Raw genomic sequence first — 18,417 nt, 5'->3', positions numbered from 1 at the left:
TTCTTTTAATCATTATTATTTAACATGTGAAAGAAAATGGGAGCAAGCATTTTAGATTTCTACATCTAAATAGATCAAAATAAGAGATTTTGAAGAAATTTGACAAAATTTGCTGGATTTCATCCAAATTTAGGACAAAGAAAAATAGAGGGCAGGCGTCCACAAACTAAATATTCAAGTTAAACATGTAAAACAATGTGTTCAAAGATATTTTTTGTTGACGTGTGCGCTTTATATTTCTTGTCCAATTATAAATGCAAAATTTACCAATTTTCATTGATTTTTTGTAAAAAATAAAAATGAGTACTGTTGCGAAGTCAGAAACATAAATTCTCAACAACAATGCTTATTTGTTTTCCAGTCAATGTTTAAGGTAAAACGGTAAAAAAAAAAAGAGGGCCATTTTAGAGCCTTGTCGAACCTTCTCCTTTAATATATTCAATGGGTTGCAGCCTTTTGTCCCCAGCACATAGACATAGAAATACAATATTGTCCATCCAGTCTAATTAGCGCTCTCATGTGATCAATCTATGAAACTTTAATCATAGGTTTATATCATCCATGCCATAAACAAGTTTAAAAATCAGTTACGATCAGGAAGAGTTATGCCCCTTGGAAATATTATTTATATGGAAAATTGTATTATAGGCTTTCACTTTTTCAGTTCTTGCCAGATTTTTATGAAACTAAAAAATTAAAGATCAATCAGCTATGTCTTGGGCGTGTTCGAAATCAGACCTAATCAATTTTGTTTAAAAGTCTTCATACCCGAACCCCCCCCCCCTTGAAAACAAATAGGCACTGTTAAAGTCAATGTTCTGTTCGAATTGTGACTGTTAAAGTCGAGTTTGTGAGTCCAACGAACCCCCCTTTGGAAATTCCTGGCTACGGGCCTGGTCTTAAAAGAGGTATGCTCCTTTGAAACAATTATATGGCAAATTGCATTGATAGCAATCTGATTTGTTCAATTCTTGTCAGATTTTTACCAGTTTTTAATTCATTTTATATCAAAGGTTCGTATAAGCTTAGCAATGTTTTGGACGAGTTTGATGATTAGTGCCAAATCCAATTAAATAATTTAAGGCTCATCTGACCTTGACCTGATTTTGTTTGGTTTCATTGATCAATGTATTTAAAAGTTTGTTTCTTGGGTGGTATGTGCAATAGGTCAACTATTATATTTAAAACAAATTTGGTGTTTTATAGAATGATTCTAAGCTGTTCATGTGTTTCTAGTTTGGATTATCTTGACCTTGAGCTTGTTTTCTTAGACAAGTTTATGTGATAGTTGTTGTATGGTAAATCTATATATTAAGGACTATCAATGTAAAATCAATGGTAAGTAAATAATATTATTTCAGTGTGTGCACTCTGGTCATATATATTCTAAAGAGTTATCTTCCTTTTAGCATATTTTGATTTAAAATTATTTTGATGCTATATAATAATAGTGGATTTTTTTCCTCTCTCATGTGATTTTTCAAAGCCTGTCTACAATAATGTAACCCTAAAACAATATAACAACTAATATTCTGTTACTTAAAGTTTGAAAACATCCATACAGCTGGTCCTCACAAAGCCAGTATAAATCCAGTTTGAAAAGAATATTTTTAAATATTGTAAACTGTATTGAGGGTCTGAAAATAATAAGCATCTGGAGTAATTGAACTGGAACAAAATGGACAAAACAACTGCGGAAATTGATTATTTAAGTTAATTGTCTGTGTCAAAGGACCATAACTCTGCACAAGATGTGTATTGATCTGTCATGATAATCCATATACAATACATGTATATCAAAGAAAGATCTTCAAGCATGAAGAAAAACATGTGGCAAAATGATTTGACAGATGGACAGACAACGTGCAATCCTAAAGTCCCCTTCGACTCTGTTGGTTGAAGACTTAATATAGAGGCTCTAAAGAGCATGTAACACTCAACATCTGTTTCAATGGGCATTGAATGTGTACTGATTAATAATTTAGTCAAGTTTGGTCTTGAGATGCACGATTTCTCTTATTACCTGTTATTGGCTTTGAACTAGCAACTAGCTGTCAGTAACTGAGTATGGTACTCTTAGATCTGTACTTCATATTTTTTTGTAGTTGCTTTTTAATCAAAACAAGTACCAGGCCATTTTCACTATTTATTGTTAGATGTATTTCTATGTGTATCCATCTGGTTATTATAGTTTTGTTTAATGTTGTAGTGTCACTGGTAAGTTTTGGGGCCCTTCAGTATGTTCAATCCGGCCACATTCTGTTTGTGTCTGTCCCAGGTCAGCAGCCAGTAATTCATCACTTGTCAGTTGTATAGTTACACATTTGCTTTTCCTTCATTATTTTGTACATCATTAAGCAGTTAGTTTTTCTATTTAATTATTTTATGTTAGTAACTTTGGGACCTTTTATAGTTGACTATTTGATATGGACTTTGCTTATTGTTGATGGCTGTAAGGTAAAATGAGTTGGCAATTTCTGTGCCATTTGTGAAGAGTTGTCTCATTAGTCATTGATTTATGTACACAATGATGTATCACACGCATACCATTGTTGTCGAAATCATTCACAGCAGTTCTACTGAAGTATCTCAACTGTTATTATTTCGTCTACAAACACTTGATTGGAAACATCATACCAAAATTCGTACTTGATCTGTCATATCAAGTATTGTGTACAAGTTGAACAAAATTTGGTTGAGGCTAACTTAGGTTAGAGAACAGAAACCAACCAAATTTTGGTCAACCTGATGTGCTTATCTACAAACAGACAAGGGTAAAACTTAAACCCCCTCCGCTTCGGTAAGATTACATTAGAACAATAAAAGTGACGCCATCCAAATTCAGCCTTGATCTAGGCTTTGTGGTACAAAGAATTGTGTGTGTTTCATCACATTTGGGACACCGAGATGAAGCAATAGTATAAGAGGCACAACACTAGAACATTGAGGGTGACAATACCTGATCAGTGTTTCGTGGTAATAAGCTTGTATATATGATTTGGTTTGGAAATATTTACTAAGAATTAGAAACGAAATTTTTTTTTTCATTTAAAAATGGGCATACCCCTAGAAAAGTAAAAGTGATGCTACTCAAATTAAAACTTGATCTGTGTTTTGTGTATATAAATGGGCATACCCCTAGAAAAGTAAAAGTGATGCTACTCAAATTAAAACTTGATCTGTGTTTTGTGTATTAAGATGTTCAAATCCTATCAAATACTTTCCTTTATCAAGATAATATAAAGAGATGTTACATATTTAAAAGTTTTATTCAACTGAAAGATCTCTGGTTTTCTGTTGATCAATGATAATAAAATGAAAAGTTGTTGCATAAATAAATAAACATTTCATGGAAATGAGCAATATGACATATTTTACATGTGATTATCCATCCATGTATACCAGTGGTAACAATATCATTCAACTTTCAAATCTGACAAATATCAAAATTTGACAGTCGACACTCTATCGTACTTTCTCATATCAAGATTTTGTTAATATGGGAATAAAACTTTGTTTTAACTTGAAATAGGTATAAAAATTCAAATAATTTTCTTTAAAAACCCACTCTCAATCATTTTATTAGTTTCATATATAAGCACTATATAGTTAAAACAAACATGCATTCTAATTTTTGATTGCACGTCACGATTGGGCATATGGTGCACAACTTTTTCTAAATGTCTCTCATAGCCTTCATATCAACTGCTCAAATAAATACATCATACCACTGTATAATTTCCATGGGACAGCATCAAATAAATTGAAGCAAAACTGCTGTAACCTTTATAGGAAGTAGTTTTTTAAATCTCCACTTTTTAAAAATTCCACTACATATCAAAAGAAAAATTTCACAGTCAAAAATGTTCGTTAGGAACAATTGACAATAGTTTTAATGATCATGCCGTTGTCCATCAGATACTCCTCAATTCATACACCAGATATCGTCACTTCCCTGAGTTGATTCCATTCCTGTATGAACTGGACTTCCTTTTTATCATGCTGCCTTTTTTTATTTCAAGCCGCATGTCTTTGACACCTTTAAATAAATAACAAAACAATTAATTTATATATTATTGTATAAACCATTTAAAAAATTTGTAAGGGTTCCACGGAACCCAGTGTCTCGCCTATTTTTGCTGTAAATCGCAGGTTCAACAACAATGAGGAAAAAAATCAATAAAAATATTCCTCTTGTTACTATTTTATGATTGTTAGAAAATCTAAGTCCATTTAAAAGTAAATTACAGAAAAAAATTAGTAATTTTTTTACAAACTTTACTTCTGGATACAATCTTATGATCATAAATAAGCTTCTGTCCATGTTTGGTACAAACCCAGGATAGTTTAAGAAAGTTATTAAAATTTTAAAAACTTTAACCACAGAGTGAATGTCATGAATGTAATGGTTCCCCGCAGAAAAACTAAGTCCATTTAAAAGTAAAATATGGAAAAAATGGATTTATTTATTTACAAAATTTACTTCTGGATACTATCTTATGATCATAAACAAGCTTCTGTCTAAGTTTGGTACAAACCCAGGATAGTTTAAAGAAAGTTATAAAAATTCTAAAAACTTTAACCACAGAGTGAATGTTTTGTTTCCCCGCAGAAAAAACTAAGTCCATTTATAATAAAATACAGAAAAAATAGAATTTTATTTTTACAAAATTTACTTCTGGATACTATCTTATGATCATAAACAAGCTTCTGTCCAAGTTTGGTACAAACCCAGGATAGTTGGAGAAAGTTATTAAAATTCTAAAAACTTTAACCACAGAGTGAATGTTTTGTTTCCCGGCAGAAAAAACTAAGTCCATTTATAATAAAATACGGAAAAAATGGAATTTTCTTTTTACAAAATTTACTTCTGGATACTATCTTATGATCATAAACAAGTTTCTGTCAAAGTTTGGTAGAAATCCAGTATAGTTTAAGAAAGTTATTAAAATTTCAAAAACTTTAACCACAGAGTGAATATTTGTTGACGCCGCCGACGACGCCGACGCCATGTAGGATCGCTTAGTCTCGCTTTTTCGACTTAAGTCGAAGGCTCGACAAAAAGACACTTAGGTGTTTGTATTATAAATATTCCATCATTTTGATCAGGTGATACTACACACTGAGAATAGCCTTATTAAATATAATCCATTAATAACACGATTAAGTTAATAAAAAATATCAATTTGTTGCCAAAGAACACAACAACCTACAATTTTGAATAGAAATATCCTGAATTTTAATACTTGCCTCTTCATAAATTGTCCAGGCCATTGCTGCCATGAGAGTTCTTCTTAAAGCTCTTGGCACAATTCCACGCAAGAAACCATTAAATCCATCCTTCTACAAACAAAACAAGGTTTAAATTGAATTCATTCATGTTTCAAATTAACATTATTTATTATTACAATATTTATTACACATTCTTCAGCCCATAAAATTACTCTGGAAAGGTTTCCACATGTTTGAAGAAATTTGACTGATTTTTGGGCTTGAAGATATTTTTGTGAACCAATTGAACTACAGATTATTTTTCCTTACTTTGAAATTCCCTTGTAAGGATTTAATAATGCTTCCTTATATAATCTGTATTTAAGTGTTTGGGTCATTATTAATACTTTACCTGGTAAATAATTTGGATGGTATCTTTAAGCTTCTTGTATTTGAGTGGCTCTAGTTGCATGTGAGTTTTAACGACATCAGCAGGTTGTGTGATCAGTGATGCCATCATCCCAGCTGCAACCCCAGACATGAAGTGATAGGCGGGAAGTAAATTCTCATTTTGAACGTCTGGAAAAGAAAACAGAAGCCAGGGCTAAGCGCTTTCTGTCTACAATTTCCTTGATGGTATCTATATCTGCTAGTTTTGCATATATGCATTTTAAAACATGAAGACTAGCCTTTGGAAGAACCATGTCCAGATATTTTTCTGGTTTCCTCACAAAAATGGCAAACATAGATTTGTTCCAGTTACTCCCCCTTTTAATAGCTTTTCAAAACCCCAATATGTTCTTTTCACACATTCCAAATAATTTCATGGTTTATCCATAGGCTAGACTGTCCCGCAGTACAACTCTGGACAAGCTATCATAATCTAAATCAAACAAAGCATGCTTTTCTAATTCCTCATTGTTTTTACTGCCACAAAATGTGACACGTTTTGAATAAAATTGGTTCATCTAAAAAGAAAAGGAATCATATAGATATATACATATTTCAAAACTCTTAAAGATCTTTTCCACCTGCAGATAAAACAATCTTCTCGGGTTACTGTGACAATCAACTCAATACAACTGATTTGAAGTAAATTCAAAATAACTTTTTTCTTTGAAGTAGCCATGCTAATTATCAAGCTTTTGGAGAATTTAAAAGATCCAAGGTACCAAAACTCTGAACCTATGATTTCAACTGATCATATTTCTTGCAGAAGGTTATGAAAACAGGAAGGAAAATCTTATAACTTGGGATTTCATTCCTGCTTTCCATAATCAATGTGTGTATTTAATTAAGAACATGTGTAAAATGCGAAGTTTTATTCTGGTATTTGAAATTACTACAAAAGACGGTCGCAGCATAACATTAGTACTTGCTTATTCTTAGATGCAACGGCAACTTATTTGAAACAGAACGTCGTTTTGTTTCATATTTAAATCACAGCTTCCGATATAAATTTTTCAACATGCCAATCTTTTTCTTTTTGTAATCCGACATACGCAGAATTGTTGAATTGAAGCGCGAACAAAAAGCTTCATACTTTTTCATTATTGGTTGGTAGTCGTAATTCCGCTGGATGTTAATAAAGTTTTTCTCAGTGACAGTTGCAAGTTTATCCTTTTTTACTTATTGGTTGGTCGTCTTGCTAATCCTCTCAATGTTTCAATTTTTTTTCTTCAAATAAAATAATCATGCAAATAGTTTGACTTTGTTTACTTAGAGAAAATAGGACATTTTTGTTCCTCTTTCTTTAAGCAAACATAGTAATTATACAAAGACCTCCTGCAAGAGAAAAGATGATACTATTTCAATAAAAATAATCTTTTCAACAGTAATATTTGTTAAAAGGTACAGTATCCTGAAAATTCATGCCATCTTGTTTTGTCTATCAAGTGAAAAGATTGCACAAACTTGAGCTCTGAAATATGCAAGATAAACAAAAAAGATTTAAGATTAATTCCTCTCCTGAAGAGCATGGATTTGGAGTCCAAGAGAAAATACTGCAAGACAAACCAATCTACCTGATATTAATATGGAATCAGACTTTTTACCTCTTTCATCTCTTGGACTCTGCAGCTAGTAGGAGGAAAATCTATAATAAAATACATATAGAAAAACAGGCAATTAGTGTGGTGTTTTATTTGACTACCAATTAAACGGCAGCCCCTTGGAAACTTTATTATTTTGCGATATTTATAATTTTGAAATTGAATAACATAAAGACAATTTATATCTTACAATTTATATAAAATTTCAAAAGATGGTCAGCAAAGACAAATTTTCAAAATATTCAATAATTCTAACAAAATAATATTTCTTGACTTTTAAAATATGCATAATCGTACCTTACAATGTCAGAAATATTTTGGAACTTTTAAATTAAAATTTATTTAATTCAACAGCATCCAATTTTTTAAGTTTACTATTTTTTTGTCTTAAAACTTATATTTTTTTCAAAAAGATATTATAATATAATAAATGAAGGAAAACACAGCTGATTTTATTTTTTTATATAACTATTCCTAAATACTTTATGGTTATATTTAGATTCATTTTTTTAATACACTTATTGAAATCATCCCTTGCTCATTTTCAAAAAATATATATACATATGTGTAGTTTTAAAATCTTTATAATAAATGACGATAAAACCATTTAAATTTACACAAATGTATGTTACATGTAAGTTATAAATGTAGATAACACCATTAACTAGTTACACTTACTTCCTTGAACTGTACTCTTTAGTTGAGAGTAAAACATAAAGTAGAGCCCAGAAAAGGGCACATCCCTTGCCAGTGTTGGAGAAAGACCAGAAAACAGAGCTGAAAAAAAAATACAAATGAAAATAATTATTTTACATTTATATATATACAAGTCTACATGTATAAGGCCAAAAAACATAATACATGTGTTTCTGCTAACCCTACCTACCGTTTTAAATGCCTACCTTAACACTTTTTTATGTCACTTTTTTCTGTGCCATTTTGGAACAAGCAGTTTGTTAAATAATATGATACTGCCTAAATGTACCTACATATATTTTTTTTCAGCATGTAAGCGGACACGCATGTATTATTTTTTTGGCCTTATAGAAATAATTTACTTACATAGAACTATCAATACTATTCTGAAACCTCTTGAATCTAAATTTAATTAAGTTGAAACAACATGTAGAATGTCAAAAATATGGCATGCTCTACATGTCTTTTAATTCTCTTGCATTTGTTCAATTCCTGTGTGCTCCACATTTAATCCACATCTTCATATCTTAGTCTTATAGTAACTTACTTTTAACACCTTCTGTTTTAAGTATATTGTTTAGAGCACCAAACATACTGTTGTAATTAAATTTTCCACTCTGAAATACATAAATAATCTATACTTCTATAATAACAAGGTCATAATACCAATATTAAACAAGTTCCAGGTCGAATCTGGATACCAATACATATATAGTACATGTAGTTTCCTGTAGCAGAAGGCCAGAACAGGTTCAAACAAAGATTCTGAAAGCAAGAGAAACCATATAATCAGCAAGACTTAATCAGATGACAATGAAAATACAGGCCAAAAATAAAGTATATATATAATATATATATAACTCGTCTAAACATCAACCCAACAATGTTAGATCTGTAAATTTGCTTTCGCAAATTTTTGGTTCTTCCCTCACTGGGATTCGAACCCATGCTACTGTGACACCAAATCGCCTGCACTGCAGCCATCCCGCTAGACCACACAACCACCTGGGCTCTCAATATACATTGTTGGGTTGATGTTTAGACGAGTTGTATACACTGTATATATATACTTTAATTCAGTTAGCCCCGCCATGTACATATACACATTTTCTGATTATGATTATTTAAGGTGGATTATCCAAAAAAAACATTGAAACAGATGGTAAATTTTAGTTCAATTTTCTGAAAAATAGGTTTAGATTTTTTTTTAATCGGTTGGAAAGAATGTATTGAATCTTAAAGATGGTCGCTTCGAATTCTGCCTCATTATTTTTTCATCAAACCAGAAGTACAAGTGTTATTTACTTACACTTAAAAACTTGAGTTTGTACTTATTATAAAAAGATACAATGCAGGGGCAGGTATATGTCTGACATTTTTTTCTAAATTAAATGACTATAAAACATGTTCACATCTTTTGACCTTTCACATGTGAATGACTTACAACTTTTTGCATTTCTAAAATATTGTTAATAAACATTGTATATTTCTTACCTCAAATCTGGTCTTCAACACTGTAAAGGGCATAACTGTTATTGCTGAGGTGGCCCTGGCAACTGCTCCAATCAAAACTGATTTTAAAGGGTTGGGTTTCTTTCCCTTTTCTTCTAATTTTGCTTTTAAGGCTGTAATTCCAGAAAAGTAGATTGCAATGCCTGGGACTCCTCTCGAGATTGACTGAAAGAAGAGAAAAACAAAATATTAATTAAACTATTACAGCTTTCATAATCTAGACTAGACAAATACAATTCATGTTTCTTTTGTACAATATATTTGTGAATCAGCCGTCACTCCTTATACATTTATACATATATCAAAAGCTTTATGTTACCCAATGATAACAAAAATGTTAATAGGATCCTGACGTTCAGTGGTTGTTGTTTGTTGATGTGGTTCATAATGGTTTCTTATTTTTAATATACATGTAGATTAGACTGTTTGTTTTCCTGTTCGAGTGATTTACTCTAGTGGTTTTTTGAGCCCTTAAGAGCTTGCTGTTCAGTGTGAGCCAAGGCTAAGTGTTAAGCCTAACTTTCACCTATAATGGTTTATTTTACAAATTACAACTGGGATGTGGAGTTGTTTCATTGGCAACATTTTCTTATATCAATAATAAGTGAAGTGGAAAAGACTTAAGAGCAACCCTTACCATGCCTGTGCAAGCATTATCTATACTTACAGGAACAATACCTTTCCATAACCCTCTCATAGTATCTTGTTGTACAACATTACAAAAGATGGTGACCATTCCTACACGTCCTCTGAAAAACAAAATTTTATTTACATTTAGAAAAAAAAATTTAAAAAAAAATTAATAAATGGTTTTCTACATTAAAATATTTATGGTTAACCTTAACATATATCTACCTACTGCCATCTCAAGTAGAGAAGAGACATTTATTTATTCAATGCAAAAATTTGCTAAAAAGTCTGATTGTTCACCGTCACCAATTCTTATTTCCTTATTTTCTCACTTCTAAGTTCTAGGAGGTTAAAGTTTGATAGTAAAACATTAATATGTTCCTTCGAAAAATTTTAATTAATTTTTACTATTCTATATATGCATAACAGTTCAGTCTGCAACCCCCATCTAGTAAAATTTTAATCAAGCTGGCAAGTGTGCATAAGACTTTTTCCAACACTCAAGAAATATGTTTGAATATTGATTTTTAGGCTTGTATTTGAAAAAGGTGTTGTTACAGAATTTGAACTGGAATGTTGATGCTTCTTTTTCCAGGTAAAACACCTGCTCTGAAACTGATATTATAATTGGGTGCCAAAACTTTGTGCAGTGTCAATCAATACAGAAAGTTCTAGCTTTGCTGTTTACATTTAAAATGTTTGCCATATTATACAATTGAAACTGGTTATATTTGTCACAGATTAAAATAATGTTCTTCTAATCTTATTATTGTGTCTGTTTAAATATTTGAAGTGGTTGTATTCTTTTTTGAATAATATTAATCCTGTGATTTACTGATTATTTATATACTTTCAATATCTTACCCAACATTTACTGAAACTTGTAAACGGGTCTTGACCAGGTCTAATGGCTGGAACAGTAGCGTGGAGCATGTTCCACTGAACATTCCACACATGAATGATTTCACAACTGGTGACTGAAAAATAAGATTTTATCTGATAAACATGCAAAACATAATATACATACAAGATATTTTATTTTTCAAAATTAGTTCAATTGAATTTTTCAAAATTAGTTCAATTAAATTTTTCAAAATTAGTTCAATTAATCAATAAGATTTTTCTGTCAAAACTTATAAAGAAAATCTAAGCCTATGAAGGGTAGTATTGGGCAAAATTAACACATTGGAAAGAATGTTGGAGTTATCTCCACTTGATGTAACGCCTTGATCGTCAGTAGGAGTCACAGTGAAAATGTAAATATATAGACGTCATAATTATCTGGACTCGTGCCAACAGGGAAACCATTTGACACGCAGCCTCAACGTGTGACCTATCGGTTCTAAAGTATTTACTGTCGACAACAGACGGATTAGTAATATTTGTTTACATAAATATATTAGACAATATGGTTGTATTATTATATTATTAAAATATACTGCAAACTGTACACATATAAAAATAATCCATGTGAACTATTTATTGAAAGTGTGACGATAGTATAAAAATTTACTTTTTATTGCTTCTATCTTTCTTTTCTTCGTATGAGCTTCCTATTATAAGGAACACCCCTTAACGGGTAATATTAAAATATCAAAATATTTAAAAAGGGGGAAGAAACAAGGATAAAATATATTACATTATTAAGGTAAAATCCAGAGGTGGTGCACTATACATAGACAGTGAATTGCAGAAAAACAAAATCATATCATATAAAATATATCTATTTGACAGCAATAAACATCGAAGCAAGACCAAATTTTAGTAAATACATGTCACCCCTCCCCCTTTTCACCTTCATAATAAACTAAATAAACAAAATTGAAACCTTACCGTTAATGCGGATTCCATTGCTATAAGTTTTAATACGGATTGTGTATCAGTTTGATTGAAACAGTTGCCCGACCGATTTTTAACGGTAAATACGGTTTATTTAGAAACGGGGACGAACCCCACTTGGTTAAAACATGGTCCGAGAAAAGCGTCTTTTGCGATTGAAAATAAATAAATCGCTTTCTAAAATAAAGACAAATAAATTCCTCAGAATGTAATATATCGCTTTCTTTATATCTCCTGTGATAAATATGTTTTCCAAAGACTAAGAAGGTTAACTATTTCTCTGATACACAAGTACTGTTCACGATTCTGTTATTTGTTGATCTAACGTAAATTTGTAGCGCGGGGGTTAATATGTATATTCCTACGCAGCTTGGCAGCATGCCAAACAGGTTTGAAGCCATGTGTACGTCATATTTGATGTTTTCAACTTGCAATATAATTAATATTGTTACTTTTGTCTGTATAACATACTATTTTTTTTGTAGATTTGAATTCAGGTGTAAAAAGCACAAATTTTATACGTAAAATTAGCGGACTATATTTACATTCAATTTTTAAAACAGTAAAGTAGTAAAGTAGTGCCTAATAAAACCACTTCTGACCAGTTTAAACTGCTTAATTTTTTTTTAATTCAATACACCCTGCATTTTAATATTCCACTGTTTTGGTACATTGATACGTCAAACTTACCTATTTGGTCCAGTTACTTTTAACTAGGCTGATATTTAGCTACTTTTATTCTCCAAGTAGGTCGTTGACCTATTGATTAGAGATGATTGAGATACAAATGAATACACACAGAATGGACCGGTAAATACTATCTGCATTGGCAGATCGGGGGGGGGGGCATATAGTTGGAACCCCCCCCCCCCTTTGTCATGGGATGGGAACCCTACCCCCTTTTAAAATGGCTGGATCCGCCACTGGTCTAGGACTATATTACACTATACTCTAACTCAGATTTCTTTCGGAATCTACTCATTTGGGTTCCATTTACTGTCTTAAAAGAGGGACGAAAGATAACTCAGGGACAGTCAAACCTTAACTTCAAGTACCGAGTTGTTGTTAGGTGCTCTCTTCTAGGTCCGCGTTCCTAGTATGACATTAGACATTAGACATTATTTTATTTTCCAATCATGGGCCCTTGTCAGGCAAGATACAAAAACATCATAATACAATGATTATATAAACATTAGTGAAATACACAATAAGTAATACATAAATAACTAGTATCTCAATTGTTTGTAAAACAATTGAAAGGTCTTTCCTGTAAAAGTGATGTTTTCGTAATGTTCTTAGTACTACCTTTCGTTTGATATACGACAAGCATACCTTCTCAAACTTTTCACTTTTAACTTTTAATGACCTCATCCGCCTACATTTTTGAGATTGGAAGTATGATATATGTAACATAGAGTAGATGAGCTTTCATTTGATATGCGACAACGCCATGTTCTAGAAAGTTTGATTTTTGCACTTAATAACCCTGTTCAACTTTTTTTTGGGGGTCGGAAATTTGATATTTCAAATGTACACATCATGACCTTTCATTTGATATACAACAACCATACATTAAAAGAAAAAATAATTTTTGCACTCAATAACCCCATCCAACCCATTTTCGGGAAACGTCAATTTGAAATTTGAAATGTACGCTTTATGTTCTTTCATTTGATATGCGACAACCTTACCATCTGAGAAATTTGAATTTTTGCACTAAATGACCCCAGCCTTCCACCTGGGATGAAAAAGAGGTTTAAAATTTTCATTTTTAAGTAGAGTTTATTAAGACCTTCAATTTGATATATCAGTTGACCCCATTTGACAAAGTGCAAAAAATGATGCAATATCGACGATATAAATAGAAGTTATGAAACTTACAAAGTCAATGCAAAACATGAAAATTTCAAATTGATTTTTTTGGTGTTTTTTTAAATGGAATGTTTTTGGTATTTGGTTAAGCATATAATTAGGTTAACCTCTTAAATTTCGTAAACATTTTAAGTGTTAAACTGTTGTTGATTCAGAAATATATGCCACTGCACGTAAAATTTCGAACTGCATTATTTCTAAAGCGACAATAGATATCTCCAATCTGTTAAAAGGTAAATGATCTACAGTTAAAGGACACCATTATAGAAAAAGAATTGGGATGATTTCAAAGTTCACCAGGGTCAAAATTAATCATCAAATATATGATGCAATACCAAACTTGAGAACCGGAAGTCGTGGAGACATGGGACTACCACCATTCAACTCAGCACCACTTGACCTTTCAAATATCACAAGGTCAAGGTCATAGTATACTGTGAAGGTCAGGGTAAAATTTCATCATGACCTGACATTGACCTCAAATTGAAGGTCTTGAATTACTGATCATTTTTGCAGTTTATAGTAGGTTGATATCTGTTACCTTCAAAAAGATATACACAAAATACTATATTTTTAAGAATCATCCCGTTGTAACTTTTGAACAGACAGTCGGACATTTTTGGACTGATCATATAAAATGTAGAGCTTGTCGAGAGGAACAATTTATACGCTGTATGTATGCAGCAAAGTCTTATCGTTTTCCTAATATGTAAGCTTGAAATTGCAGCGTAATTTTTTTTTGCACTCAGTGACCTTTGACCTTGGGTGCATAGTAAAGGTCACATGAATTACAGATTATTGGTGAAGGTCCCAAGTCTCTACGACTTCTGGTTCTCGAAATACAATTTTTCTAAAATTATGTACAATTTTTCAAGGGGAATAACTCCTTATAAGGATTAATAACAAAATGATTGTACATGTTCATTAACATTGCCATCTGTTCTTGTACATGTTGCTGTTTTCAAATCGATTCTAGCTTGAATACTTTTTGAGAAAAATGTAAAAGAAAGAAATGGATTCAAAGGGACATAACTTTCATAACGGATGATGAAATCCTTAGCAGCCTCATATGGTAACACATCATGATAAGATCTAGCTATTGTCCAAATAAGGTCATGATATCTTTTAAAACATTTAAGGGGGGCCATGTTGAAAAAAATCAATAAAAGGGAGATAACTTCTAAAGGGGATGATGAAATCCTACAAAAGTTCATCTTGTAAAAGTTCATTATGAGGTCTATCGATGGTCCATATTTGGTCTTGATAACTTCAACAGAAAGGGGAGGAGGCCTTGTCAAACAAATGTTGGAAGAAAAAAAAGAAAAAAAAGAAAAAGAAAAAAAAACATTAGAAAAACAATAAGGTCTTTCCTCACCTAGGGGAAAGACCTTAATAAATTGATAATATGAGCAATGTAGGATATAATTATAGTAAGAGACATTGAGTGCAATGAGGCCGATTTAATATTAAAAGGATATGATATTAAGTTTATTTTAAAATACGTAAAAACTAAAAAATAGCAAAAATAGAACCGGGAATATAGTATCTCAATCTGCAGTAGTTCTCCTCATGACCAGTGCACAGTAGGGATGAACTTCGGATAGCTAAAACATGATAGGACTTACAAGCGCGGGAATATCATATCAATTTGGAGATGTATACTCCGTATGCAGGCGCTGCTGGAATGTTGCTACATAGAAATGGAAAGTTCACAATTGGGAAGTTGAAATCATGGCTTGTGTTGATATAAGTGGCCCGGTTATCATGTCATTACATGGAATCAAGATTTACGGCCGTCACATGTGGGTCATATACCTAATCATCCACGAACTTTACTGAATATGCACGGTATCGCATGGACTTCATAAGGTGCCCGTCACCTATTGGTCATATTCCTTATCATTGACGAACTATAGAAAATAAAAGATATTTTTATTTCACAAATAACAGGAACCATAAAGGGCATAAAGTCAGTCACAATTTATTGACACAATTGGTATTTACAACATTAAACATCACACTGTATATATGTAAATGTATATTTAGTACTAGTATACATGTATTAGCATTGGTCAGTGAATATACACGGTGTGACTGTCGCATATTGAATTAAAATTTCCGTCACCATTTTTCATTGACGAATTAAATATTCCTTATATATGCGCAGGCTTTCTAGTGTTTATTTTGGTAGATACCAATATTGAACGATAATTTTGATCGAATGGCTTCAAACTGTTTGCATGCTACCAGTTTATGTCAGGTGTCCTTTTATTTTTGTTTATATGATGTCTCTCTTCCTCTCTATATAACTATATCGTAGGTTATAAAAATTTGGAGATTGATTGTTGTTTGCTAAATGTCCAGTGGCAAATATTTCATGCATGGTCAGGAAAAGATCAGTGAATCAGTCAATCTCCAGCCGGCTGCCCAAGCGAAAGAAACCCTGACTGTAAACTGAGGTTATACTGAAAAGGAACAGACATTTCGCCTTACAACAGGCACTTTGTCGTAATTAAGGATTCTTAACGTGCATGAAGCCGTATTCTCTTTACACGAGGTATCAAATTTAACGTCACCATTCTAATCAACGAAGATGCAAATTTATGCATTCCGCCTCAGTATTCCGCAAAATTCAAGAGAAAGCCCGTCCCACTTAAACAAACGTTTAATTATTGGTTGGAATATATATATAATAAATATACATTGTCAACAATTGCAAGGTAGGTTTTATGGAGATTTTTCAATATATATACCGCGTAGTACATGTACGACCTTTATACTTATCTTAAAAATAATAATACTTTTGACGATATATAAATGTAAACAGTAGTAGATATTTTTTCAATGTTTGAACATTAATACACAGGAAATAATTACCATGACACCTTCTAATTAAAATCATGGAAATGTCAATATATAATTTCATAATTAAATAAACTCAGTGTCTTCAAAGTGAAACAGACAATTATTTCATAAATTTATTACTGCCTCGTGCGTAATTAAATGCACTCACTTGATTACTATATCTGACACTAATAGATGCTTGTTGTTTATAAGCTTCTGTTTATAGGTTGATGATGTAAATATAGAGGCTTAGAACAAGTACAAAGTGCAATGTATTATTGCATTCCAGAGTTTGTTGTCATTTCGGGTGATAATTAGTCATCATTGCATATACAGTGAAGGTAAATGTTTGGCATACTTTTTTTTCGACGAGGTCAGTGCTATCTATGTTTATAAATATACAGCATACAGCGTACCGCTGCGTCTTTGAAAATATTAAAATAAATTACTTGCAATTGCCAGAAGAGATACCTTACAGTCCACACCAGTAGTACACACGCACCAGTACAATACAGTACACAAGTACCAGAACACAAGTAGCAGTACACAAACAGCACAGTAACACACAATCAGTAGTATAAAAACAGCAGTACACAAGCCACATTATATACTCAAGCAGCAGAACACAAACAGCAGTACACAAACAGCAGTTCTCAAGCAGCAGTACTCGAGCAGTACAACACAAACAGCAGTACACAAGCAACAGTACACAAGCAGCAGAACACAAACGGCAGTACACAGGCAGTAGTAAACAAACAACAGAACTCAAGCAGCAGAACAAAAAGTTGAATAGTAGTACACAAGCAACAGTACACAAGCAGCAGTAGACTTTCACAAACAGCGTGAATATTATATAAAACGCACGACAACTATATTCTTACGCGAATGCTGTATATTTGTTAGCTTTAACTTTTTTGACCAACATCAATTTTGTACATGTGTTCATTCTTTCTTTTTTTGGCCCCACATTATTTTTTATTCTTATAATATCTTACCAACCTATTTTTCTTTTTTTCCAGATTTGTTTACCTATTTTTCTATATAAATAAAAGTTTTTGTTCGAAACGGAATATAAAATGCATTCTAATAGGAACAGATATTATGACATTGTTTATACAAAAAAGTTACCAGCGGACATTCTAGATCTGTCGGGAGAAAATACTTAAGAGTCATTAAAGGTTGACAATACGGCTGAACCAAGATGACCAACTCTTCTTTGATTTATTCTTAATTCTAAATTACCGTTATTGATTTAATTAATCTTATACATTTTAATTAGAGCCAGACAGGAATTGCGCCGTGTTATTTTCAGCCATGTTAGTCGGTTTAGTTATACAAATAGAATAATAAATACTATCGAAATCCTTTTGTTTAATTCTACTTAATATATAAAGAAGATTAACTATAGATATATTTTTTTAACAGTCAAGAACGTGTTTGTGAAAGTGAACAATTGAAATACATGCGTTATGAATATAAGTTGTTGGTTATATCTGTGTAAGTGAACAATTGAAATACATGCGTTATGAATATAAGTTGTTGGTTATATCTGTGTAAGTGAACAATTGAAATACATGCGTTATGAATATAAGTTGTTGGTTATATCTGTGTAAGTGAACAATTGAAATACATGCGTTATGAATATAAGTTGTTGGTTATATCTGTGTAAGTGAACAATTGAAATACATGCGTTATGAATATAAGTTGTTGGTTATATCTGTGTAAGTGAACAATTGAAATACATGCGTTATGAATATAAGTT

At 31.8% G+C, this 18,417-nt stretch overlaps 1 protein-coding gene and 1 long non-coding RNA gene across 2 annotated transcripts; one reads left to right on the top strand and one right to left on the bottom strand.

The window, feature by feature from the left end:
• Positions 1-3,250: 3,250 nt before the first annotated feature.
• On the bottom strand, positions 3,251-12,273 carry LOC134724545 (mitochondrial glycine transporter B-like). The gene is made up of 9 exons (XM_063587636.1): positions 11,934-12,273; positions 10,965-11,077; positions 10,138-10,219; positions 9,453-9,635; positions 8,506-8,575; positions 7,941-8,039; positions 5,624-5,790; positions 5,251-5,343; positions 3,251-4,039 (listed from the first exon to the last, which is right to left on the bottom strand). The coding sequence occupies exons 1-9, from the start codon at positions 11,949-11,951 to the stop codon at positions 4,013-4,015; spliced, it is 852 nt and encodes a 283-aa protein (XP_063443706.1). The 5' UTR covers positions 11,952-12,273; the 3' UTR covers positions 3,251-4,012.
• Positions 12,274-16,424: 4,151 nt separating this feature from the next.
• LOC134726779 (uncharacterized) lies at positions 16,425-18,020 on the top strand. The gene is made up of 3 exons (XR_010108636.1): positions 16,425-16,531; positions 16,869-16,996; positions 17,675-18,020. It is a non-coding gene; the product is annotated as an uncharacterized LOC134726779 (long non-coding RNA).
• The last annotated feature ends 397 nt before the right edge of the window (positions 18,021-18,417 follow it).

This window comes from Mytilus trossulus, chromosome 7 (assembly GCF_036588685.1).
Source record: "Mytilus trossulus isolate FHL-02 chromosome 7, PNRI_Mtr1.1.1.hap1, whole genome shotgun sequence".
NCBI classification, from domain to species: Eukaryota; Metazoa; Mollusca; class Bivalvia; order Mytilida; family Mytilidae; genus Mytilus; species Mytilus trossulus.
This window is presented reverse-complemented; position numbering and strand designations above follow the sequence as displayed.

What these genes read in the sequence shown, in the direction of transcription:
- LOC134724545 (XM_063587636.1), bottom strand. An exon ending in CAAGTTTCAGTAAATGTTGG is followed by an intron (nt 10,220 to 10,964) that starts GTAAGATATTGA and finishes TTTGTTTTTCAG; the next exon opens with AGGACGTGTAGGAATGGTCA. An exon ending in TGTTGAAGACCAGATTTGAG is followed by an intron (nt 8,576 to 9,452) that starts GTAAGAAATATA and finishes TATGTATTTCAG; the next exon opens with AGTGGAAAATTTAATTACAA.